The sequence below is a fragment of the Salmo salar genome, chromosome 09 (assembly GCF_965601325.2).
Source record: "Salmo salar chromosome 09, fSalSal1, whole genome shotgun sequence".
Classification (NCBI taxonomy): Eukaryota; Metazoa; Chordata; class Actinopteri; order Salmoniformes; family Salmonidae; genus Salmo; species Salmo salar.
The window spans coordinates 52,388,530-52,415,928 of record NC_138299.1 but is presented as its reverse complement, the minus strand read 5'-3'; the positions used below and the strand labels follow the sequence as shown (position 1 = coordinate 52,415,928).

At 45.7% G+C, this 27,399-nt stretch overlaps 1 protein-coding gene across 1 annotated transcript in view; it reads right to left on the bottom strand.

The window, feature by feature from the left end:
- Positions 1-27,399, bottom strand: part of capn3a (calpain 3a, (p94)) — a 400,518-nt gene that overhangs the window by 339,361 nt on the left and 33,758 nt on the right. Inside the window, exons 6-14 of the mRNA XM_045723775.2 lie at positions 22,511-22,594; positions 22,095-22,189; positions 18,945-19,022; positions 11,891-12,051; positions 10,910-11,079; positions 10,298-10,309; positions 9,871-10,079; positions 3,074-3,110; positions 1,910-1,987 (exon numbers count right to left, since the gene is read on the bottom strand). Coding sequence (XP_045579731.1) covers positions 1,910-1,987; positions 3,074-3,110; positions 9,871-10,079; positions 10,298-10,309; positions 10,910-11,079; positions 11,891-12,051; positions 18,945-19,022; positions 22,095-22,189; positions 22,511-22,594 — 924 coding nt within the window. The remainder of the gene's footprint in view (positions 1-1,909; positions 1,988-3,073; positions 3,111-9,870; positions 10,080-10,297; positions 10,310-10,909; positions 11,080-11,890; positions 12,052-18,944; positions 19,023-22,094; positions 22,190-22,510; positions 22,595-27,399) is intronic.

Sequence of the window (27,399 nt, the reverse complement as noted above, 5' to 3'; positions counted from 1 at the left end):
CAGTAACATGACAGATATACAGGAGGTGTTGTACAGTAACATGACAGATATACAGGAGGTATAATACAGTAACATGACAGATATACAGGAGGTGTAATACAGTAACATGACAGATATACAGGAGGTAATGTACAGTAACATGACAGATATACAGGAGGTTTAATACAGTAACATGACAGATATACAGGTGGTGTAATACAGTAACATGACAGATATACAGGAGGTGTAATACAGTAATATGACAGATATACAGGAGGTGTAATACATTAACATGACAGATATACAGGAGGTGTAATACAGTAACATGACAGATATACAGGAGGTGTAATACAGTAACATGACAGATATACAGGAGGTGTAATACAGTAACATGACAGCTATACAGGAGGTGTAATACAGTAACATGACAGATATACAGGAGGTGTTGTACAGTAACATGACAGATATACAGGAGGTGTTGTACAGTAACATGACAGATATACAGGAGGTATAATACAGTAACATGACAGATATACAGGAGGTGTAATACAGTAACATGACAGATATACAGGAGGTAATGTACAGTAACATGACAGATATACAGGACCTGTAATACAGTAACATGACAGATATACAGGAGGTGTTGTACAGTACCATGACAGATATACAGTAGGTAAAACACTAACATGACAGATAGACAGGAGGTGTAATACGGTAACATGACAGATATACAGTAGGTGTAATACAGTAACATGACAGATATTCAGGAGGTATAATACAGTAACATGACAGATATACAGTAGGTGTAATACAGTAACATGACAGATATACAGGAGGTGTAATACAGTAACATGACAGAGATACAGGAGGTGTAATACAGTAACATTACAGATATACAGGAGGTGTAATACAGTAACATGACAGCTATACAGGAGGTGTAATACAGTAACATGACAGATATACAGGAGGTGTAATACAGTAACATGACAGATATACAGGAGGTGACATACAGTAACATGACAGATATACAGGACGCGTAATACAGTAACATGACAGAGATACAGGAGGTGTTGTACAGTAACATGACAGATATACAGGAGGTATAATACAGTAACATGACAGATATACAGCAGGTGTAATACAGTAGCATGACAGACATACAGGAGGTGTATTACAGTAACATGACAGATATACAGGAGGTGTTGTGCAGTAACATGACAGATATACAGTAACATGACCGATATACAGGAGGTGTTGTACAGTAACATGACAGATATACAGGAGGTAAAATACGGTAACATGACAGATAGACAGGAGGTGTAATACGGTAACATGACAGATATACAGTAGGTGTAATACAGTAACATCACAGATATACAGGAGGTATAATACAGTAACATGACAGATATACAGTAGGTGTAATACAGTAACATGACAGATATACAGGAGGTGTAAAACAGTAACATGACAGATATACAGGAGGTGTTGTACAGTAACATGACAGATATACAGTAACATGACAGATATACAGGAGCTGTAATACAGTAACATGACAGATATACAGGAGGTGTAATACGATAACATGACAGATATACAGGAGGTGTAATACAGTATATAATAATATACTGGCAGGATTCAATCTGATCGTGGGTTTTAGACCATGCAGCTTTTAAAGGGAATGTTCCCGTGTTGTGAAGATAGAGATAAAGGTAAACGCTGCATATGTCAACTCAATCTGAAAATTACCTTTAAATGTCATGCGCGCTATAACGCGAATATTGACGCAGATCGGATTGAATCCCGGCACTAAATTGGGAGCACATTGGTTTTGACCACCCACCCACAGCACTATACTCACACTCCCCCAAGCGCTCACTGGCCTCACTGGCCTCACTGGCCTCACTGGCCTCCCTGTACTCCCTGTACTCACATCCCCGGCTATCTGCTGAAAGATGCTCCGGAACTGCTGGTCTTCCTCACTCTCCTCCCCTGCATTGGCTGGGGCCGGCTGAGAAGGAGAAGACGACACAGAGGGGAGAGAGAGAGAGGGAGGGAGGGAGGGAGAGATATGGGGAGAGGGAGGGGAGGCGAAAGAGATATGGGGAGAGATATGGGGAGAGGGAGGGGAGGAGAAAGAGATATGGGGAGAGGGAGGGGAGGAGAAAGAGATATGGGGAGAGGGAGGGAGAGATATGGAGAGAGATATGGGGAGAGGGAGGGGGGAGAAAGAGATATGGAGAGAGAGGGAGGGAGGGAGAGATATGGGGAGAGGGAGGGGAGGAGAAAGAGATATGGGGGGATATACAGAGAGAGAGGGAGGGAAGGAGAGATATGGGGAGAGGGAGGGGAGAAGAAAGAGATATGGGGAGAGGGAGGGGGAGAAAGAGATATGGGGAGGGGGGGAGATACAGAGAGACGGGAGGGAAGGAGAAAGAGATATGGGGAGAGATATGGGGAGAGGGGGGGGAGAAAGAGATATGGGGAGAGGGAGGGGGGAGAAAGAGATATGGGGAGAGGGAGGGGAGGAGAAAGAGATATGGGGAGGGGGGAGATACAGAGAGATGGGGGAGATACAGAGAGAGAGGGAGGGAAGGAGAAAGAGATATGGAGAGGGGGAGAAAGAGATACAGGGGGAGGGGGAAGAGAAAGAGTGTCTGAGAGGCAAATACGATCAGCCAATATCACTTCTGAATACTGATGTAAAAATGTTAACACAAAAAATAAATAGTCCTTTTCATTTAATCTAGGCCTGTTTCAGGGCTGACATAAACATCCAAAGTACCAAGGATAAGGAGCACCATTTTATTGTCTCTCACTGATCCAAGACAAGGGCTCACTGCCAGATGGTGAGCCAATAGAGACGGGAGAAGACTGACCGAAACAGGAAGTTGGGCTGTGGACTGTGAGACAGATGAATACATGACGCTAACAGAAACAGGAAGTTGGACTGTGAGACAGATGAATACATGACGTTGACAGAAACAGGAAGTTGGACCGTGAGACAGATGAAAACATGACGTTGACAGAAACAGGAAGTTGGGCCGTGAGACAGATGAATACGTTGACAGAATAAAGAACCCGAGAACGAACTCACCACTGGATGGTCTGCCTCGATCCTGTTCTCTATCTCCCTGAATAGAAACCAACAAATCGCAGTCACCATTTGTGACACTAGCAGGACTTTAACCATCTCATTAGACCGTAAGCCTCACACATTTCTTGATAAAGAGCCAAACACTCTACAACATCCTAAGTAAACATTTCATCACATTTACAAGTTGTCTATGGGTATTCCTACGTGTCTATATATCTCTGAATATTGTTCCTAACTGTATTTTTGCAACATCAATAATATGGAACGATAACGCTCTCGGAACATTCTAAAGGATTATGGTCTCATATCCAATAGCGTTGAGTTGAATGACAATATTGTACAACACACGCTTACCGCCTTGCACCGAGCTGTGAACAAAATGTCAGTCACATTTACCACGTGTTTTATATACACTGCTCAAAAAAATAAAGGGAACACTTAAACAACACAATGTAACTCCAAGTCAATCACACTTCTGTGAAATCAAACTGTCCACTTAGGAGGCAACACTGATTGACAATACATTTCACATGCTGTTGTGCAAATGGAATAGACAACAGGTGGAAATTATAGGCAATTAGCAAGGCACCCCCAATAAAGGAGTGGTTCTGCAGGTGGTAACCACAGACCACTTCTCAGTTCCTGCTTCCTGGCTGATGTTTTGGTCACTTCTGAATGCTGGCGGTGCTTTCACTCTAGTGGTAGCATGAGACGGTGTCTACAACCCACACAAGTGGCTCAGGTAGTGCAGCTCATCCAGTATGGCACATCAATGCGAGCTGTGGCAAGAAGGTTTGCTGTGTCTGTCAGCGTAGTGTCCAGAGCATGGAGGCGCTACCAGGAGACAGGCCAGTACATCAGGAGATGTGGAGGAGGCCGTAGGAGGGCAACAACCCAGCAGCAGGACAGCTACCTCCGCCTTTGTGCAAGGAGGAGCAGGAGGAGCACTGCCAGAGCCCTGCAAAATGACCTCCAGCAGGCCACAAATGTGCATGTGTCTGCTCAAACGGTCAGAAACAGACTCAATGAGGGTGGTATGAGGGCCCGACGTCCACAGGTGGGGGTTGTACTTACAGCCCAACACCATGCAGGACGTTTGGCATTTGCCAGAGAACATCAAGATTGGCAAATTCGCCACTGGCGCCCTGTGCTCTTCACAGATGAAGCAGGTTCACACTGAGCACATGTGACAGACGTGACAGAGTCTGGAGACGCCGTGGAGAACGTTCTGCTGGCTGCAACATCCTCTAGCATGACCGGTTTGGCGGTGGGTCAGTCATGGTGTGGGGTGGCATTTCTTTGGGGGGCCTCCATGTGCTCGCCAGAGGTAGCCTTACTGCCATTAGGTCCCGAGATGAGATCCTCAGACCCCTTGTGAGACCATATGCTGGTGTGGTTGGCCCTGGATTCCTCCTGATGCAAGACAATGCTAGACCTCATGTGGCTGGAGTGTGTCAGCAGTTCATGCAAGAGGAAGGCATTGATGCTATGGACTGGCCCGCCCGTTCCCCAGACCTGAATCCAATTGAGCACATCTGGGACATCATGTCTCGCTCTATCCACCAACGCCACATTGCACCACAGACTGTCCAGGAGTTGGCTGATGATTTAGTCCAGGTCTGGGAGGAGATCCCTCAGGAGACCATCTGCCACCTCATCAGGAGCATGCCCAGGCGATGTAGGGAGGTCATACAGGCACGTGGAGGCCACACACACTACTGAGCCTCATTTTGCCTTGTTTTAAGGACATTACATCAAAGTTGGATCAGCCTGTAGTGTGGTTTTCCACTTTAATTTTGAGTGTGACTCCAAATCCAGACCTCCATGGGTTGATAAATTGGATTTCCATTGATTCTTTTTGTGTGATTTTGTTGTCAGCACATTCAACTATGTAAAGAAAAAAGTATTTAATAAGATTATTTCATTCATTCAGATCTAGGATGTGTTATTTTAGTGTTCCCTTTATTTTTTTGAGCAGTGTATATATATATATATATATATATATATATTTTTTTTTTATCCGTGTTTTGTTATTTTTCATCTTCTTCTTAAAAACTTGTTTTCTTTTAATAAACTTCTATTTAATGATAATAAACACTATTTAACACTACTCTTGTGGGCAGCCTTGTCTCGGCCTCTTAGGTTCAGGCCATGCTTGTTGGTCATGTCTACTCTGTAGGAGCGCTGGGTCCAGACCTGGTCTACTCTGTAGGGACGTTGGGTCCAGACCTGTCTACTCTGTAAGAGCGTTGGGTACACACCTGTCCACTCTGTAGGAGCGTTGGGTCAAGACCTGTCTACTCTAAAGGAGCGTTGGGTCCAGACCTGGTCTACTCTGTAGGAGCGTTGGGTCCAGACCTGTCTACTCTGTAGGAGCGTTGGGTCCAGACCTGGTCTACTCTGTAGGAGCGTTGGGTCCAGACCTGGTCTACTCTGTCGGGACGTTGGGTCCAGACCTGGTCTACTCTGTCGGGACGTTGGGTCCAGACCTGGCCTATTCTGTAGGAGCGTTGGGTCCAGACCTGTCTACTCTGTAGGAGCGTTGGGTCCAGACCTGGTCTACTCTGTCGGGACGTTGGGTCCAGACCTGGTCTACTCTGTCGGGACGTTGGGTCCAGACCTGGCCTATTCTGTAGGAGCGTTGGGTCCAGACCTGTCTACTCTGTAGGAGCGTTGGGTCCAGACCTGGTATACTCTGTAGGGGCGTTGGGTCCAGACCTGGTCTACTCTGTAGGGACGTTGGGTCCAGACCTGGTCTATTCTGTAGGAGCGTTGGGTCCAGACCTGGTCTATTCTGTAGGAGCGTTGGGTCCAGACCTGTCTACTCTGTAGGAGCGTTGGGTCCAGACCTGGTATACTCTGTAGGAGCATTGGGTCCAGACCTGGTCTACTCTGTAGGAGATTTGGGTCCAGACCTGTCTACTCTGTAGGAGCGTTGGGTCCAGACCTGTCCACTCTGGAGGAGCATTGGGTCCAGACCTGTTCTACTCTGTAGGAACGTTGGGTCCAGACCTGTCTACTCTGTAGGAGCGTTGGGTCCAGACCTGTCTACTCTGTAGGAGCGTTGGGTCCAGACCTGGTGTACTCTGTAGGAGCGTTTTGGGTCCAGACCTGGTCTACTCTGTAGGAGCGTTGGGTCCAGACCTGTCCACTCTGGAGGAGCATTGGGTCCAGACCTGTTCTACTCTGTAGGAGCGTTGGGTCCAGACCTGTCTACTCTGTAGGAGCGTTGGGTCCAGACCTGGTCTACTCTGTAGGAGCATTTTGGGTCCAGACCTGGTCTACTTTGTAGGAGCGTTTTGGGTCCAGACCTGTCTACTCTGTAGGAGCGTTGGGTCCAGACCTGGTCTACTCTGTAGGGGCGTTGGGTCCAGACCTGGTCTACTCTGTAGGGGCGTTGGGTCCAGACCTGGTCTACTCTGTAGGGGCGTTGGGTCCAGACCTGGTCTATTCTGTAGGAGCGTTGGGTCCAGACCTGTCTATTCTGTAGGAGCGTTGGGTCCAGACCTGGTCTACTCTATACGAGCGTTGGGTCCAGACATGTCTACTCTGTAGGAGCGTTGGTTCCAGACCTGTCTACTCTGTAGGAGCGTTGGGTCCAGACCTGGTCTACTCTGTAGGAGCGTTGGGTCCAGACCTGGTCTACTCTGTAGGAGCGTTGTGTCCAGACCTGTCTACTCTGTAGGAGCGTTGGGTCCAAACCTGTCTACTCTGTAGGAGCGTTGGGTCCAAACCTGTCTACTCTGTAGGAGCGTTGGGTCCAGACCTGGTCTGCTCTGTAGGGACGTTGGGTCCAGACCTGGTCTATTCTGTAGGAGCGTTGGGTCCAGACCTGGTATACTCTGTAGGAGCGTTGGGTCCAGACCTGGTCTACTCTGTAGGGCCGTTGGGTCCAGACCTGGTCTACTCTGTAGGAGCGTTGGGTCCAGACCTGTCTACTCTGTAGGAGCGTTGGGTCCAGACCTGGTATACTCTGTAGGAGCGTTGGGTCCAGACCTGGTCTACTCTGTAGGAGCGTTGTGTCCAGACCTGTTCTACTCTGTAGGAGCGTTGGGTCCAGACCAGTCTACTCTGTAGGAGCGTTGGGTCCAGACCTGTATACTCTGTAGGAGCGTTGGGTCCAGACCTGGTCTACTCTGTAGGAGCGTTTTGGGTCCAGACCTGGTCTACTCTGTAGGAGCGTTGGGTCCAGACCTGGTCTACTCTGTAGGAGCTTTGGGTCCAGACCTGTCTACTCTGTAGGAGTGTTGGGTCCAGACCTGTCCACTCTGGAGGAGCATTGGGTCCAGACCTGTTCTACTCTGTAGGAGCGTTGGGTCCAGACCTGTCTACTCTGTAGGAGAGTTGGGTCCAGACCTGTCTACTCTGTAGGAGCGTTGGGTCCAGACCTGGTCTACTCTGTCGGAGCGTTTTGGGTCCAGACCTGGTCTACTCTGTAGGAGCATTTGGTCCAGACCTGGTCTACTCTGTAGGAGCGTTGGGTCCAGACCTGTCTACTCTGTAGGAGCGTTGGGTCCAGACCTGGTCTACTCTGTAGGGCCGTTGGGTCCAGACCTGGTCTACTCTGTAGGGGCGTTGGGTCCAGACCTGGTCTATTCTGTAGGAGCGTTCTGTCCAGACCTGTCTATTCTGTAGGAGCGTTGGGTCCAGACCTGGTCTACTCTGTAGGAGCGTTGGGTCCAGACCTGGTCTACTCTGTAGGAGCGTTGGGTCCAGACCTGGTCTACTCTGTAGGAGCGTTGGGCCCAGACCTGTCTACTCTGTAGGAGCGTTGGGTCCAGACCTGTCTACTCTGTAGGGCCGTTGGGTCCAGACCTGTTCTACTCTGTAGGAGCATTGGGTCCAGACCTGTCTACTCTGTAGGAGCGTTGGGTCCAGACCTGGTCTACTCTGTAGGGGCGTTGGGTCCAGACCTGTCTATTCTGTAGGAGCGTTGGGTCCAGACCTGGTCTACTCTGTAGGAGCGTTGGGTCCAGACCTGTCTACTCTGTAGGAGCGTTGGGTCCAGACCTGTCTACTCTGTAGGAGCGTTGGGTCCAGACCTGTCTACTCTGTAGGAGCGTTGGGTCCAGACCTGGTCTACTCTGTAGGAGCGTTTTGGGTCCAGACCTGGTCTACTCTGTAGGAGCGTTTTGGGTCCAGACCTGGTCTACTCTGTAGGAGCGTTGGGTCCAGACCTGGTCTACTCTGTAGGGACGTTTGGTCCAGACCTGTCCTACTCTGTAGGAGCGTTGGGTCCAGACCTATCTACTCTGTAGGAGCGTTGGGTCCAGACCTAGTCTACTCTGTAGGAGCGTTGGGTCTAGGCCTGGTCTGTCTGGCTGACATGTCTCCAACCAGCTTCTCAACACAGACAAGATATGGCAGACAATACCTACTCAACTTGATTATATAACCTAAAATGTGACACCTACTCTGTCCATGTTTCTTTAAAACAAATGGATGAAAACAGTGACTCCCACTGAGATTAAATAAAAGCCAGGCTTTGTTATGTCAAAACTGTTTCCAGTCACAGATTAAAAAAAAACATTTTCAATGGAGATTCTCTTTTGATCTTGCTTCATCTATGTCCAGGAAACCGGCCTAATCATCAAGTTGGTGTGTTGTTCTGTCTGTCTGGTTGTTCTGTCTGTTATATATTTTCCCAGCATCCTTTAGGTCCCCCCTTTCTTCCATCAGAGCTAGGAGCTCTTGTTGGCTAGGGTGGAAATTGTTTTGGGATGCTTGGAGTCAGAGCAGGATGTTTATTTTAATACTGAAAGAAAAATATTTACCCGAGCATGCCCAAATCTGAAGTCGCTTGTCCTAAAAAAGATTCCATAACAGCTTCAAACTGTGGCTGACTCCTTCCAGCTCTACAAATCAAATCGCAGTTAAAATAGTTTGTCTTTTAGCGGTCTGACACCACCACTGTAACCCCAGTACCCCTTCTCCCCAAAGGGGAGCGCTCTAACCTGACAATAACCCAACACACACCCACCCACATTGGTTAGCCCATCTTAAACATGAGGCCAGATACTGTGACATAAGGCCAGATACTGTGACATAAGACCAGATACTGTGACATAGGGCCAGATGCTGTGACATAAGGCCAGATACTGTGACATAGGACCAAATACTGTGACATAGGGCCAGATACTGTGACATAGGGCCACATACTGTGACATAAGGCCAGATACTGTGACATAAGGCCAGATACTGTGACATAGGACAAGATACTGTGACATAAGGCCAGATACTGTACTTAAGGCCAGATACTGTGACATAGGGTGAGATACTATAACTGGGAAACGCCAGAGAAGCTGGCGATTAACAAATACTAATTTCTCATCCCATACTATTACCAAGATAGCATATCTATTGATTGATATATATATATATATATATATATATATATATATATATATCTATTGATTGATATATATATATATATATATATATATATATATATATATATAGTTAACCAGTGGCCAAGGAAAACATAAGCCGGGATTCAAACAAACGCAGATAAACGACCTGTGCGCTGCGATTGACTTTTTAAAAAGGTGATTTAATCTTTAAACAACGACATCTGCAGCGTTTACAGCGACGCAAAACGTCTGGGGAAAAAATTGCCTTTTAAAAAGTCTATCGCACTGCACAGGCCGTTTATCTGCGTTTGTTTAAATCCCGGCCCATACTGTTAATAAATCTCTTAGACCACTTCACTACGGCCTTGCATTGCTTTTCCCCCCAGGGAGACTAGGCATATTCCCTCTGCGCTCCTCCACTACCACCCCGCTCTCTCTCTCACTCACTCTGAGGTGTTCCTCTTTTCGGAGAAGACTCTGAGGATGAACTCTCCCTCCTGGTGAGGCTCGTAGGTAGACGGGATGATCACGTACTCCCCGGGGCTCAGACGGAAGCGTTGGGTCACCTCCCTCAGGTTGATGTAGGACTTGCAGCGAGCCTTGGATGAGTTGAACAGGAAGAAGTCCTTCTGCATGTGCTGCTTGTTGCCGTGCATCTGGTCAGAAACACACAGACACAGACGGAGGAGGCAGGAGAAGAAAGACTGGGAATGAAAAGTGTCGAAAACAAAGTGTTGAATTAGTTATTGTTGTTATACTATTAATCATACAAACTTTCATAGTAACACATTTATAAATAAATATGGCGTAAAGTGAATTAGAATGATAAAACCTCAACGTGTAAACAAACACATTCCACATCTCCTGTCCTTACCTCCTTCGGCACCTACAGACAGACAGACAGACAGACAGACAGACAGACAGACAGAGAGAAGAGTGAGTTGTGCCTGCAGCAGAAACAGGATCAGTAAACACCGCTCTGCTCAAAACTAAACAGTGTTACAACAGAAGGCAGCACGTACACAAACGAATGTGGTCATGCGTTAAACCTGTTGTGGTTACGGGGGAAGTAAAAAATAAAAAAAAACGTACCCGATTTAATCTGGTTACTACTCCTGCCCAGAAACTAGAATATTCATATAATTAGTGGATTTGGATAGAAAACACTCTAAAGTTTCTAAAACTGTTTGAATGGTGTCTGTGAGTATAACAGAACTCATATGGCAGGCCAAAAACTGAGAAGATTCCATACAGGAAGTGCCCTGTCTGACATGTACACAAACGTATGTGGTCATGTGTTAAAGGGGCAATCTGTGATTTGTATATCCATTTTTGGACTTTTAAACTAACTGTGTGCTTTGTTGTTGTTTGAACTGCAGATTTCCCCTTTAAAGAATAATAAAAGTTATCTTAGATTCTTTAGTAGTGGATTTTTTTGTTTAGTAGTTTTTTTTGGGGGGGGGGGGGATTGGCTGACAGGGGACACCTCATAGATGGCAAATCCGATGGTGAAGAGATTGGCTCCCAACTTCCTGTCTTTCCGTCTGTTCTTCTGCATCAGAGAGACCACGAAGGAACACGCCACCTCGTTGTCCTCTGAGTCGTCATCCTCCTCCAGGAGACAGAGACGGAACTGAGGGTTGGTCCAGAATGTATCTGCAGGTAGGGAGCGAGTCCAGAACCAAACACACCAAATCACTTAAAAGTCCAATGCTACTGTTTTTTTTTATCTTAATATAAAATCATTTCTGGATAACAATTAAGTACCTTACTATGATTGTTTTCAATTAAAATGGTAAAAAATAAACAAAAATAGCTACTTAGCAAAGAGCAATTTCTCAAGCAAAACATTTTCTAGGAATGTCTGGGAGTGGTCTGAGTAGGGAGGGGAAAACTGAAAACTAGCTGTTATTGGCAGAGAGGTTTGGAACTCTCTTTGTTATTGGTCTATTTCCTAATTTACAGTCTGGTGATGTCACCAGGCAGGCCAAAACTCCATCCTACCGAAACAGCTGAAATTTCATGCAGACTTTTCAAACAGCTTTTACACAAAAAAAAAAAATCACTATTATAATTTTCACAATTTCACAGTATTATTCTAACTTCAAAGTGTGGAAATATAATTTTTGGGCCTTTGATGGACATTCTCAACTACGTAATGGTGTCCCGTATGAGGACAATCCTTTACACGAGGCAACCAGACCTGAGTTCAAATAACATTTAATTTAGCCTGACCAGAGTGCCAGGTGGACGGGAAGTGCAATTGTAAGACTATTCAATTGTTTCCATTGCATCAGGCAAGCTCAATCAACCACAGCTAAAGGATTTTAAAATAAAACGATTATTACTGTAATTACTACCCAAGTCTGAATTCAACTAAACTAAAATAATAACAAATTACAAATGAGGGTCCATATATTACAGGGGTTAAAGGTTAAAGGTTAGGTGTTAGGGGTTCATCTCCTACCTGGGTAGTTCCTGCAGCCCCCGGCAGAGCAGCCTCTGACCCAACGACCCTCGTTCACAGACACCGTCCACTTGTGGATCTTATCGTCCTCCAGGGCATCAGGGGTCAGGTTGCAGATCTCAATCTTGGTGTAGTTTTTCTTGAAGTCCTCAAAGGACATCCTGGAGAGACAGAGGAGAGGGGAGACAGAGGAGAGGGGAGACAGAGGAGAGGGAGAGCGAGACAGAGGAGAGGAAGGGGAGACAGAGAGGATAGGGAGAGAAAGGAGAGGGAGAGAGAGGAGGGAGACAGAGGAAGGGGAGACAGAGGGAGAGGGAGAGAGAGACAGAGGGAGAGAGAGGAGAGGGAGAGAGAGGAGAGAGAGCGAGGGAGACAGAGAAGAGGGAGACAGAGGAGAGAAGAGGGAGACAGAGGAGAGAAGAGGGAGACAGAGGAGAGAAAAAGGGAGACGGGAGAGGGAGACGGAGAGAGAGAGAGAGGGAGACAGAGAAGAGGGAGACAGAGGAGAGAAAGAGGGAGACGGGAGAGGGAGACAGATGAGAGGGAAAGAGAGGAGAGGAAGAGAGAGGAGATGGAGACAGAGGAGAGGGTTAGGGAGAGGAAGGGGGAGAGGTAGGGTAGACAGAGGAGATGGAGAGGGAGAGCAAGGAGATCTGCATTTGTATTTATGCTGCCAAGGGGGTCCAGCAACATTAAGGTAGTTACAGTGCATTCGGAAAGGATTCAGACCCAGTGACTTACAGTTTCACAACCTCGTTACAGCCTTATTCTAAAATGCACACAATACCCCATAATGACAAAGCAAAAACTTTTTATTAGACATTTTTGCAAATGTATAATAAACATTGCTCAAAAAAATAAAGGGAACACTTAAACAACACAATGTAACTCCAAGTCAATCACACTTCTGTGAAATCAAACTGTCCACTTAGGAAGCAACACTAATTGACAATAAATTTCACATGCTGTTGTGCAAATGGAATAGACAACAGGTGGAAATTATAGGCAATTAGCAAGACACCCCCAATAAAGGAGTGGTTCTGCAGGTGGGGACCACAGACAACTTCTCAGTTCCTATGCTTCCTGGCTGATGTTTTGGTCACTTTTGAATGCTGGCGGTGCTTTCACACTAGTGGTAGCATGAGACGGAGTCTACAACCCACACAAGTGGCTCAGGTAGTGCAGCTCATCCAGGATGGCACATCAATGCGAGCTGTGGCAAGAAGGTTTGCAGTGTCTGTCAGCGTAGTGTCAACGTAGTGTCCAGAGCATGGGGGCGCGACCAGGAGACAGGCCAGTACATCAGGAGACGTGGAGGAGGCCGTAGGAGGTCAACAACCCAGCAGCAGGACCGCTACCTCCGCCTTTGTGCAAGGAGGAGCACTGCCAGAGCCCTGCAAAATGACCTCCAGCAGGCCACAAATGCGCATGTGTCTGCTCAAACGGTCAGAAACAGACTCCATGAGGGTGGTATGAGGGCCCGACGTCCACAGGTGGGGGTTGTGCTTACAGCCCAACACCGTGCAGGACGTTTGGCATTTGCCAGAGAACACCAAGATTGGCAAATTCGCCACTGGCACCCTATGCTCTTCACAGATGAAAGCAGGTTCACACTGAGCACATGTGACAGACGTGACAGAGTTTGGAGACGCCGTGGAGAACGTTCTGCTGCCTGCAACATCCTCCAGCATGACCAGTTTGGCGGTGGGTCAGTCATGGTGTGGGGTGGCATTTCTTTGGGGGGCCGCACAGCCCTCCATGTGCTCACCAGAGGTAGCATGACTGCCATTAGGTACCGAGATGAGATCCTCAGACCCCTTGTGAGACCATATGCTGATGCGGTTGGCCCTGGGTTCCTCCTAATGCAAGATAATGCTAGACCTCATGTGGCTGGAGTGTGTCAGCAGTTCCTGCAAGAGGAAGGCATTGATGCTATGGACTGGCCCGCCCGTTCCCCAGACCTGAATCCAATTGAGCACATCTGGGACATCATGTCTCGCTCCATCCACCAACGCCACGTTGCACCACAGACTGTCCAGCAGTTGGCGGATGCTTTAGTCCAGGTCAGGGAGGAGATCCCTCAGGAGACCATCCGCCACCTCATCAGGAACATGCCCAGGCGTTGTAGGGAGGTCATACAGGCACGTGGACGCCACACACACTACTGAGCCTCATTTTGACTTGTTTTAAGGACATTACATCAAAGTTGGATCAGCCTGTAGTGTGGTCTTCCACTTTAATTTTGAGTGTGACTCCAAATCCAGACCTCCATGGGTTGATAAATTGGATAAATTGATATTTTTGTGTGATTTTGTTGTCAGCACATTCAACTATGTAAAGAAAAAAGTATTTAATAAGATTATTTCTTTCATTCAGATCTAGGATGTGTTGCTTAAGTGTTCCCTTTATTTTTTTGAGCAGTGTATATATATATATATATATAGTATATATATATATAGTATATATATATATATATAGATATACTATATATATACTCAGTATGTATATATATATATACTCAGTATATATATATATACTGAGTAAAGGGTCTGAATACTTATGTAAATGTAATATATATATATATATATATATATATATATATATATATATATACTATATATATATATATATATATTACATTTATATAAGTATTCAGACCCTTTACTCAGTACTTTGTTGAAGCACCTTTTTCAGCGATTACAGCCTCGAGTCTTCTTGGGTATGACGCTACAAGCTTGGCACACCTGTATTTGGGGAATTTCTCCCAGTCTTCTCTGCAGATCTTCTCAAGCTCTGTCAGGTTTGATGGGGAGCATCACTGCACAGCTATTTTCAGGTCTCTCCAGAGATCTTTGATTAGGTTCAAGTCCAGGCTCTGGCTGGGCCACTCAAGGACATTCAGAGACTTGTCCCGAAGCCACTCCTGTGTTGTCTTGGCTGTCTGCTTCGGGTCGTTGTCCTGTTGGAAGGTGAACCTTCGCCCCAGTCTGAGGTCCTGAGCGCTCTGGAGCAAGTTTTCATCAAGGATCTCTCTGTACTTTTCCCTGCTGCTGAAAAACATCCCCACAGCATGATGCTGCCACCACCATGCTTCACCATTGTCAGGTTGGTGGGTGTAGCTGGTGTATAAAGTCAGGCGCAGGAGAGCAGAGATGAGTGAAACAACGCACTTTCCTCAACAGCACAAAGTAAACAATTTACAAAGTGCAAAAAGAACGGTTGCCACAAAGCATGGATAATAAACAGCAGCCGGTACAAACCAGCCGGAACATACCGACCTGAACAAAATAACAATCACACACAAAGACATGGGGGAAACAGAGGGTTAAATACATGACCAGTAATTGAGAAATGAAAACCAGGTCTGTGGGAAAACGAGACAAAACAAATAGAAAATGACAAATGAATCGGCGATGGCTAGAAGACCGGTGACGTCGACCGCCGAACACCACCCGAACAAGGAGGGGCATCAACTTCGGCTGAAGTCGTGACAACCGTAGGGATGGTGCCAGGTTTTGTCCAGACGTGACGCTTGGCATTCAGGCCAAAGTGTTCAATCTTGGTTTCATCAGACCAGAGAATTCTGTTTCTCATGGTCTGAGAGTCCTTTAGGTGCCTTTTGGCAAACTACAAGTGGGCTGTCATGTTTTCATCAAGGATCTCTCTGTACTTTGCTCCGTTCATCTTTCCCTCAATCCTGACTAGGATCCCCACAGCATGATGCTGCCATCACCATGCTTCACCGTAGGGTTGGTGCCAGGTTTCCTCCAGATGTGTCATGTGCCTTTTACTGAGGAGCGGCTTCCATCTGGACTCTACCATAAAGGCCTGATTGGTGGAGTGCTGCAGAGATGGTTGTCCTTCTGGAAGTTTCTTCCATCTCTACAGAGGAACTCTGGAGCTTTGTCAGAGTGACCATCAGGTTCTTGGTCAACTCACTGACCAAGGCCCTTCTCCCCCGATTACTCAGTTTAACTGGACGGCCAGCTCTAGTTAGAGTCTTGGTGGTTTCAAACTTCTTCCATTTAAAAATGATGGAGGCCACTGTGTTCTTGGGGACCTTCAATGCTGCAGAAATGTTTTGGTACCCTTCCCCAGATCTGTGTCTCGACACAATCCTGTCTCGGATTTCTACGGACAATTCCTTCAACCTCATGGCTTGGTTTTTGCTCTGAAATGCACTGTCAACTGTGGGACCTTCTATAGACAGGTGTGTGCCTTTCCAAATCATGTCCAATCAATTGAATGTACCACAGCTGGACTCCAACCAAGTTGTAGAAACATCTCAAGGATGATCAATAGAAACAGGATGCACCTGAGCTCAATTTAGAGTCTCATAGCAAAAGGTCTGAATACTTATGTAAATAAGGTATTTCTGTTTTTATTTTTAATACATTTGCTAAACATTCGAAAAACCTGTTTTCGCTTCGTCATTATGGGGTTTTGTGTGTAGATTGATGAGGAAAACAATTCAATGGGTCTGAATACTTGCACTGTATATACAATTTAAAATATTACATGACATTACATTTCATAACACTTTTTACAACACATTGTGTTCCCTCAGGCCACTACTCTACTACCACATATCTACAATACAACATCCATGTGTGGAGTGCGTATCTAATCATGTGTATAGTGTGTATGTTATCGTGTGTGGGTATGTACAGTATGTGTCTGTACCTGTGTGTGTGTGTCTCTTCACAGTCCCCGCTGTTCCATAAGGTCTATTTTAGTTTGTTTTTTAAAATCTGATTCTACTGCTTGCATCAGTTACTTGATGTGGAATAGAGTTCCATGTAGTCATGGCTCTATGTAGTACTGTGTGCCTCCCATAGTCTGTTCTGGACTTGGGGACTCTGAAGAGACCTCTGGTGGCATGTCTTATGGGGTATGTATGGGTGTCTGAGCTGTGTGCCAGTAGTTTAAACAGACAGCTCGGTGCATTCAACATGTCAATACCTCTCATAAATACAAGTAGTGATGAAGTCAATCTCTCCTCCACTTTGAGCCATGAGAGATTTGCATGCATATGCTCTCTGTGTACAATTAAGGGCCAGCCGTGCTGCCCTGTCCTGAGCCAATTGTAATTTTCTGAGGTCAGTCTTTGTGGCACCTGGCAAAGCGACTGAACAGTAGTCCAGGTGTGACAAAACTAGGGCCTGTGGGACCTGTCTTGTTGATAGTGCAGTTAAGAAGGCAGAGCAGCGCTTTATTATAGACAGACTTCTCCCCATCTTAGCTACTGTCGAATCAATATGTTTTGAACATGACAGTTTACAATCCAGGGTTACTCCAAGCAGTTTAGTCACCTCAACTTGCTCAATTTCCACATTATTTATTACAAGATTTAGTTGAGGTTTAGGGTTTAGTGAATGATTTGTAACAAATACAATGCTTTTAGTTTTTGAAATATTTAGGACTAACATATTCCATACTGAAACTAACTGCAGCTCTTTCTTAACCTGTTAGGGCTAGGGGGCAGTATTGACACAGCCGGATAAAAAACGTACCCGATTTAATCTGGTTACTACTCCTGCCCAGTAACTAGAATATGCATATAATTATTGGCTTTGGATAGAAAACACCCTAAAGTTTCTAAAACTGTTTGAATGGTGTCTGTGAGTATAACAGAACTCATATGGCAGGCCAAAACCTGAGAAGATTTCAAGCAGGAAGTGGCCTGTCTGAGAAGTAGTTTTTCATCTTGGCTCTTTTTATTGAAGATTCAGGATCTGTGCAATAACGTGACACTTCCTACGGCTTCCATAGTCTCTCAGAGCCCGGGAAAAAGCTGAACGATATCGAGGCAGGCTCTGGCTGAAACACTTTATCGCTTTTGGCAAGTGGCCACTCAGAGTACTATGGGCTTAGGCGCGTGCCCGCGTCGACCGAATGCTTTCTTTTCCTTTGTCTGTTTACCTAAACGCAGATTCCCGGTTGGAATATTATCGCTTTTTTATGAGAAAAATGGCATAAAAACTGATTTTAAACAGCGGTGGACATGCTTCGAAGTACGGTAATGGAATATTTAGAATTTTTTTGTCACGAATTGCGCCATGCACGCCACCCTTATTTACCCTTTAGGATAGTGTCTTGAACGCACGAACAAAACACCGCTATTCGGATATAACGATGGATTATTTTGGACCAAACCAACATTTGTTATTGAAGTAGAAGTCCTGGGAGTGCATTCTGACGAAGACAACAAAGGTAATAACATTTTTCTTATAGTAAATCTGACTTTGATGAGTGCTAAACTTGCTGGGTGTCTAAACAGCTAGCCCTGTGATGCCGGGCTATCTACTGAGAATATTGCAAAATGTGCTTTCACCGAAAAGCTATTTTAAAATCGGACATATCGAGTGCATAGAGGAGTTCTGTATCTATAATTCTTAAAATAATTGTTATGCTTTTTGTGAACGTTTATCGTGAGTAATTTAGTAAATTCACCGGCAGTGTTCGGTGGGAATGCTAGTCACATGCTAGTCACATGCTAATGTAAAAAGCTGGTTTTTGATATAAATATGAACTTGATTGAACAAAACATGCATGTATTGTATAACATAATGTCCTAGGGTTGTCATCTGATGAAGATCATCAAAGGTTAGTGCTACATTTAGCTGTGGTTTGGGTTTATGTGACATTATATGCTAGCTTGAAAAATGGGTGTCTGATTATTTCTGGCTGGGTACTCTGCTGACATAATGTTTTGCTTTCGTTGTAAAGCCTTTTTGAAATCGGACAGTGTGGTTATATTAACGAGAGTCTTATCTTTAAAATGGTGTAAAATAGTCATATTTTTTAAAAATTGAAGTAATAGCATTTCTAAGGTATTTGAATAACGCGCCACAGGATTCAACTGACTGTTGAGTAGGTGGGACGCAAGCATCCCACCTAACTTTAAAACTGAAAGACAATTTCAGTGAGTGTGGGTTTTCCCTTTTCCAGTCGAGACAGACGAGAGGACATGAAAAGTGGGTAGAGACAACAACAAGCGTACATTTTTCAAGAGCAGCTAGAAGGACATTGTTGACGAGAGTAACAGACTCACCAGAACTCACCGTCCTCAGCACTCTGATGCCGGAGCTTGTCCTTCTCTCCCTTAGACAGAGATACCCACTCCTTAGAGCTGTGGATGGGAGGCAACAACATCAACAACAACAACATCAACAACAACAACAACATCAACAACAACAACATCAACAACAACATCAACAACATCAACAACAACAGCAACAACATCAACAACAACAACATCAACAACAACAACAACAGCAACAACAACAACATCAACAACAACAACAACATCAACATCAACAGCAACAACATCAACAACATCAACAACAACAACATCAACAGCATCAACAACAACATCAACAACAGCAACAACATCAACAACAGCAACAGCAACAACAGCAACCACAACATCAACAACAACATCAACAACATCAACAACAACAGTAACAACATCAACATCAACAACAACAACAGCAAGAGCATCAACAACAACATCAACATCAACAGCAACAACATCAACAACATCAACAACAACAGCAACAACAACATCAACATCAATAACATCAACAACATCAACATCAACAACAACATCAACATCAACAACATCAACAACAACAACAACCACAACAACAACAACCACAACATCAACAACATCAACAACATCAACAACCACAACATCAACAACAACATCAACAACAACAACAACCACAACATCAACAACATCAGCAACAACAACATCAACAACAACAACAACATCAACAACAACATCAACAACATCAACAACAGTCAAACTGAATAGTGTGATACACGGACCTTCCCTGACATAGGAATATACAGCTGTAGGATCTTCATTTGATCACTCCGTTGTCGCATAAATTTTTCCCGGGCTGAAGGAAATTCAAAGGAGGCTTAAGATTTACATAAATTCCCAGAAAACCCGCAGGTCTCTTTATCAGTAACGTAATCCTTTGGATTACTCAAAATGAGTACTGTAATCTGAATACTTTGGGATTACTGTCCCTTTCTAACAACCAGACATATTTTAAAATGTTTTTGAAAAATGTGCACCTGATCAAGCATTATTTAATTTAGTAACATGACTACTTTCAAATTGGGGACCATTGTGAGAGCATAAATATCCTAAAATTCATCCTATAGTTCTATATTCTTGTCACATGCGTCGATGAAAGGTGACCAAAACGCAGCGGGTATAGTGCTCATCTTCTTTTATTATTAATAAAGAGAACACTTAAACGAAATCAATAAACCGACAATCAACAGTTCTGCAAGGCACACGGCTATACAGAAAACAACCACCCACAAAAACACAGGAAAAACAAGCTGCCTAAGTATGGCTTCCAATCAGAGACAACGAAAGACACCTGCCTCTGATTGGAAGCCATACTTGGCCACACATAGAAAAAGAAACATAGAAAACTAGAACCAAAATCCCCTAGAACCAAATAACCCCAAAACACACAAAACAAACACCCCCTGCCACGCCCTGACCATACTTCAATTACAAATTACCCCTTTACTGGTCAGGACGTGACAATTCTACCGTATGTGTGAGAGTTTAGCTCCATTCTAGCGTTATCAGTTGCTAACTAGATGTTAACTAAATAATAAAGCCTAATATTTACTCTACTGAAAGTTAGCTGTGTAATTGATATCAGTAAATTGAATGGCCGACGTTCAATGTTAGTTTTTTTAATTGTGCAATCAGAAAGCATTTTTCTTTCCCGCTACGGAGCACAGAAAGGAGAGAGACCGTAAAAGCGCAGCGTTACAAAGCAGAACGCAATCCACCCCTTGATGGGCGATCGACAGAACGACAGCGTCTCTGAGACCATGTGAAGTCTTGATGGGCGATCAACAAAATAACAGCGTCTCTGAAACCGTGTGAAGTCTTGACGGGCGATCAACAGAACAACAGCGTCTCTGAGACCATGTGAAGTCTTGATGGGCGATCAACAGAACAACAGCGTCTCTGAGACCGTGTGAAGTCTTGATGGGCGATCGACAGAACAATAGACCATGTGAAGTCTTGATGGTGCGGCAAATGACAACAATGCTGACAAAGTGTTATCAATTGTTCCTCTTGATATTCGATGAAGTAATCCCAAATGTAATCAACTGTTTTTAAGAATGTAACCGTAAATAGATTACACATTTTTTTATATTTTTTTATAATCCGGGTTGATTGCAGTTACTTCCTATTTGTAATCGGATTACGTAATCCCCGTTACATGTAATACATTACTACTTAACCCTGACTATATCTCACTCCTAAACTATAGCCTACTGTAGCCTATCAAAACAAATTTGCCCTGGAGTACCACTTTTAAAAAAAAAATCCACTGAACAAAAATATAAACTCGACATGTAACAATTTCAAAAATTTTACTGAGTTTTACTAATTTTACTAAGATCAAACACTAATAATTGAGCAGAATTGCATAAATGACATTCCAATATCTACACTAGCATGGTACTTAGAAGAATGAGGCAATGTACTGAGAAGGCTAGCATGGACATTGGAGCGCAACCTGTGTCTACTACTGGTGCCAGTTCAATCAGTCAGTCAATCAACCAATCAGTCAGTCAACCAATCAGTCAACCAATCAGTCAACCAATCAGCCAATCAACCATCAGTCAGTCAATCAACCAACCAATCAACCAATCAGTCCAACCAACCAACCAACCAATCAATCAACCAACCAATCAGTTAACCAATCAATCAGTCAACCAACCAATCAGTTAACCAATCAATCAGTCCAATCAGTTAACCAATCAATCAACCAACCAATCAACCAATCAGTTAACCAATCAGTCAGTCAACCAACCAACCAATCAGTTAACCAATTAATCAACCAATCAGTCAACCAACCAATCAGTCAGTCAACCAATTAATCAACCAACCAATCAACCAATCAGTCAATCAATCATTCAATCAACCAACCAATCAGTCAATCAATCAATCAACCAATCAGTCAACCAAGCAATCAGTCAGTCAACCAATTAATCAACCAACCAATCAACCAACCATTCAGTCAACCAATCAGTCAATCAATCAACCAACCAACAAGTCAATCAATCAGTCAGTCAACCAATCAGTCAACCAATCAACAAATCAGTCAGGCAATCAATCAAGTAATTAACTAATCAATCAGGTGTGTCTTACTTGTCACTCCAGGGCCCGTTCCACTCCACCTGACCCCAGGGGTTCCTGAGGCGCACCAGATGCACCTTAGACGTCTTGTGCTGGGACTGCTTACACTGAGGAGAAACACACACACCGGTCCATGTAACAATCACAACGGCAACAACCACTGGCCCATTCAGTCAGCTTTCAAAAGGCCTACTGTCATCTAACCACAGCTCTGTATCTCATGGTCTATCTATCTAATAATGTAGTCCTATCTATCTATCTATCTATCTATCTATCTATCTATCTATCTATCTATCTATCTATCTATCTATCTATCTATCTATCTATCTATCTATCTATCTAATAATATAGTGTATATCATGGTCTATCTAATTACTCACGATACTTGGCGTAAAGTGAATCTATGCGTTTCTATAGGTCTATCTCACCTCCTCAACGGCAGTCACCGAGTAGGCGTGGCCCTTCACAAGTCCAGTCACAGTACGGGTCTCAAAGCGAGCAGGAACCAGGGACTGGGGGATGGACGAACAACAAGGCAGGATCACAATTCTGGATCGTCAATGATGACATGAGGAACAGGCCTGATTGGACACAGTTGGTTAAACCTACGGAAGGGGATAGTTTTGAAATTGCTCTTGATCATCGATGAGTTCCAGCGATCAATACATTTTGTTATATCTATGGAATAGCTTATTTTTTTCTTCAAATGTATTTTTTTTGGGGGGGGGGGTCCACTCCTCTTGTAATTGTACATGTTTTTATGGATAGGACAGTGAGTAGAGGGAGCCGAAAAGACAGGAGAAGATATTGTGTTAAACAGGTAATGGGATGGATGTGTACCCACACCGACACGGTACATGTGTGGATGTGTACCCACACCGACTTGATACATGTGTGGATATGTACCCACAACGTCACGGTACATGTGTGGATATGTACCCACAACGACACGGTACATGTGTGGATATGTACCCACAACGACACGGTACATGTGTGGATATGTACCCACACCGACACGGTACATGTGTGGATATGTACCCACACCGACACGGTACATGTGTGGATATGTACCCACAACGACACGGTACATGTGTGGATATGTACCCACACCGACATGGTACATGTGTGGATATGCACCGACACCGACACGGTACAAGTGTGGATATGCACCCACACTGACACGGTACATGTGTGGATATGCACCCACACCGACATGGTACATGTGTGGATATGTACAGGCACCGACACGGTACATGTGTGGATATGTACCCACACCGACATGGTACATGTGTGGATTTGTACCCACACCGACACGGTACATGTGTGGATATGTACCCGCACCGTCACGGTAAATGTGTGGATATGTACCCACAACGACATGGTACATGTGTGGATATGTACCCGCACCGACATGGTACATGTGTGGATATGTACCCATACCGACACAGACATTTGTGGATATGTACCCACACCGACACGGTACATGTGTGGATATGTACCCACAACGACATGGTACATGTGTGGATATGTACCCACGCCGACATGGTACATGTGTGGATATGTACCCACGCCGACACGGTACGTGTGGATATGCACCCACACCGACATGGTAAATGTGTGGATATGTACCCACACCGACACGGTACATGTGTGGATATGTACCCACACCGACATGGTACATGTGTGGATATGTATCCACTCTGTCACGGTACATGTGTGGATATGTACCCACACCGACACGGTAAATGTGTGGATATGTACCCACACCGACACGGTACATGTGTGGATATGTACCCACACCGACATGGTACATGTGTGGATATGTATCCACTCTGTCACGGTACATGTGTGGATATGTACCCACACCGACACGGTACATGTGTGGATATGTAACCATGCCGACACGGTAAATGTGTGGATATGTACCACACCGTCACGGTACAGGTGTGGATATGTACCCACACCGACATTGGTACATGTGTGGATATGTATCCAAACTGTCACGGTACATGTGTGGATATGTACCCACATCGACACGGTACATGTGGGGATATGTACCCTTGCCGACACGGTACATGTGTGGATATGTACCCACACCGTCACGGTACATGTGTGGATTTGTACCCACGCCGACACGGTACATGTGTGGATGTGTACCCACACTGTCATGGTACATGTGTGGATTTGTACCCAAACTGACACGGTACATGTGTGGATATGTACCCAAACCAACATGGTACATGTGTGGATATGTACCCACACTGACACGGTACATGTGTGGATATGTACCCACACTGACACGGTAGATGTGTGGATATGTACCCAAACTGACACGGTACATGTGTGGGTTTGTACCCACACCGACACAGTACAAGTGAGGATTTGTACCCACACTGACACGGTACATGTGTGGATATGTACCCACACCGACACGGTGCATGTGTGGATATGTACCCACGCCGACATGGTACATGTGTGGATATGTACCCACGCCGACACGGTACGTGTGGATATGCACCCACACCGACATGGTAAATGTGTGGATATGTACCCACATCGACACGGTACATGTGGGGATATGTACCCATGCCGACACGGTACATGTGTGGATATGTACCCACACCGTCACGGTACATGTGTGGATTTGTACCCACGCCGACACGGTACATGTGTGGATGTGTACCCACACTGTCATGGTACATGTGTGGATTTGTACCCAAACTGACACGGTACATGTGTGGATATGTACCCAAACCAACATGGTACATGTGTGGATATGTACCCACACTGACACGGTACATGTGTGGATATGTACCCACACTGACACGGTAGATGTGTGGATATGTACCCAAACTGACACGGTACATGTGTGGGTTTGTACCCACACCGACACAGTACAAGTGAGGATTTGTACCCACACTGACACGGTACATGTGTGGATATGTACCCACACCGACACGGTGCATGTGTGGATATGTACCCACACCGACACGGTACATGTGTGCTCTGAGGGTAGCGGCACTAACTACAGGCAAGACCTCCACAGACAGGTCATAGAGCTGAACGTTTTGACTGAAATGGCTTCTCGGTCTGGTCAGAATCATAACGAAAGAGAGAGGCTCCCTGACGGGCTGCTCTATTGACGGGCTGCTCTATTGACGGGCTGCTCTATTGACGGGCTGCTCTATTGACGGACTGCTCTATTGATGGGCTGCTCTATTGACGTGCTGCTCTATTGACGGGAGGCTCTATTGACGGGCTGCTCTATTGACTGCCTGCTCTATTATCGGGCTGCTCTATTGACGGACTGCTCTATTGACGGGATGCTCTATTGACGGGCTGCTCTATTGACGGACTGCTCTATTGACGGGATGCTCTATTGACGGGCTGCTCTATTGACGGGAGGCTCTATTGACGTGCTGCTCTATTGACTGCCTGCTCTATTGACGGGAGGCTCCCTGACGGGCTGCTCTATTGACGGGCTGCTCTATTGACGGACTGCTCTATTGACGGACTGCTCTATTGACGGGCTGTTCTATTGACGGGAGGCTCTATTGAAGGGCTGCTCTATAAATGGGCTGCTCTATTGACGGACTGCTATATTGATGGACTGCTCTATTGACGGGCTGCTCTATTGACGGGCTGCTGTATTGACTGCCTGATCTATTGACGGGCTGCTCTATTGATGGACTGCTCTATTGACGGACTGCTCTATTGACAGGAGGCTCTATTGACTGGCTGCTCTATTGACGGGAGGCTCCCTGACGGGCTGCTCTATTGACGGGCTGCTCTATTGATGGACTGCTCTATTGACGGGCTGCTCTATTGATGGACTGCTCTATTGACGGGCTGCTCTATTGACTGACAGCTCTATTGACGGGCTGCTCTATTGACGGGCTGCTCTACTGACGGGCTGCTCTATTGAAGGGAGGCTCTATTGACGGGCTGCTCTATTGACGGACTGCTCTATTGACAGGCTGCTCTATTGACAGACTGCTCTATTGATGGGCTGCTCTATTGACGGGAGGCTCCCTGACGGGCTGCTCTATTGACGGGCTGCTCTATTGACGGCCTGCTCTATTGACGGGCTGCTCAATTGATGGCCTGCTCTATTGACAGGCTGCTCTATTGACGGGAGGCTCCCTGACGGGCTGCTCTATTGACAGGCTGCTGTAATGACAGACTGCTCTATTGACGGGAGGCTCCCTGACGGGCTGCTCTATTGACAGGCTGCTCTATTGACGGTCTGCTCTATTGACGGGAGGCTCTATTGACGGGCTGCTCTATTGACGGGAGGCTCCCTGACGGGCTGCTCTATTGACAGGCTGCTCTATTGACGGGCTGCTCTATTGACGGGCTGCTCTATTGACAGGAGGCTCCCTGACGGGCTGCACTATTGACGGGCTGCTCTATTGACTGCCTGATCTATTGACGGGCTGCTCTATTGATGGACTGCTCTATTGACGGACTGCTCTATTGACAGGAGGCTCTATTGACAGGCTGCTCTATTGACGGGAGGCTCGCTGACGGGTTGCTCTATTGACAGGCTGCTCTATTGATGGACTGCTCTATTGACGGGCTGCTCTATTGACGGACAGCTCTATTGACGGGCTGCTCTATTGACGGGCTGCTCAATTGACGGGCTGCTCTATTGAAGGGAGGCTCTATTGACGGGCTGCTCTATTGACGGACTGCTCTATTGACAGGCTGCTCTATTGACAGACTGCTCTTTTGACGGGCTGCTCTATTGACGGGAGGCTCCCTGACGGGCTGCTGTATTGACGGCCTTCTCTATTGACGGGCTGCTCAATTGATGGCCTGCTCTATTGACAGGCTGCTCTATTGACGGGAGGCTCCCTGACGGGCTGCTCTATTGACAGGCTGCTCTAATGACGGACTGCTCTATTGACGGGAGGCTTCCTGACGGGCTGCTCTATTGACAGGCTGCTCTATTGACGGTCTGCTCTATTGACGGGAGGCTCTATTGACGGGCTGCTCTATTGACGGGAGGCTCCCTGACGGGCTGCTCTATTGATGGTCTGCTCTATTGACGGGCTGCTCTATTGACGGGCTGCTCTATTGACGGGAGGCTCCCTGACGTGCTGCTCTATTGACAGGCTGCTCTATTGACGGGCTGCTCTATTGACGGGAGGCTCCATGACGGGCTGCACTATTGACGGGCTGCTCTATTGATTGCCTGATCTATTGATGGGCTGCTCTATTGACGGACTGCTCTATTGACGGACTGCTCTATTGACAGGAGGCTCTATTGACAGTCTGCTCTATTGACGGGAGGCTCCCTGACGGGCTGCTCTAT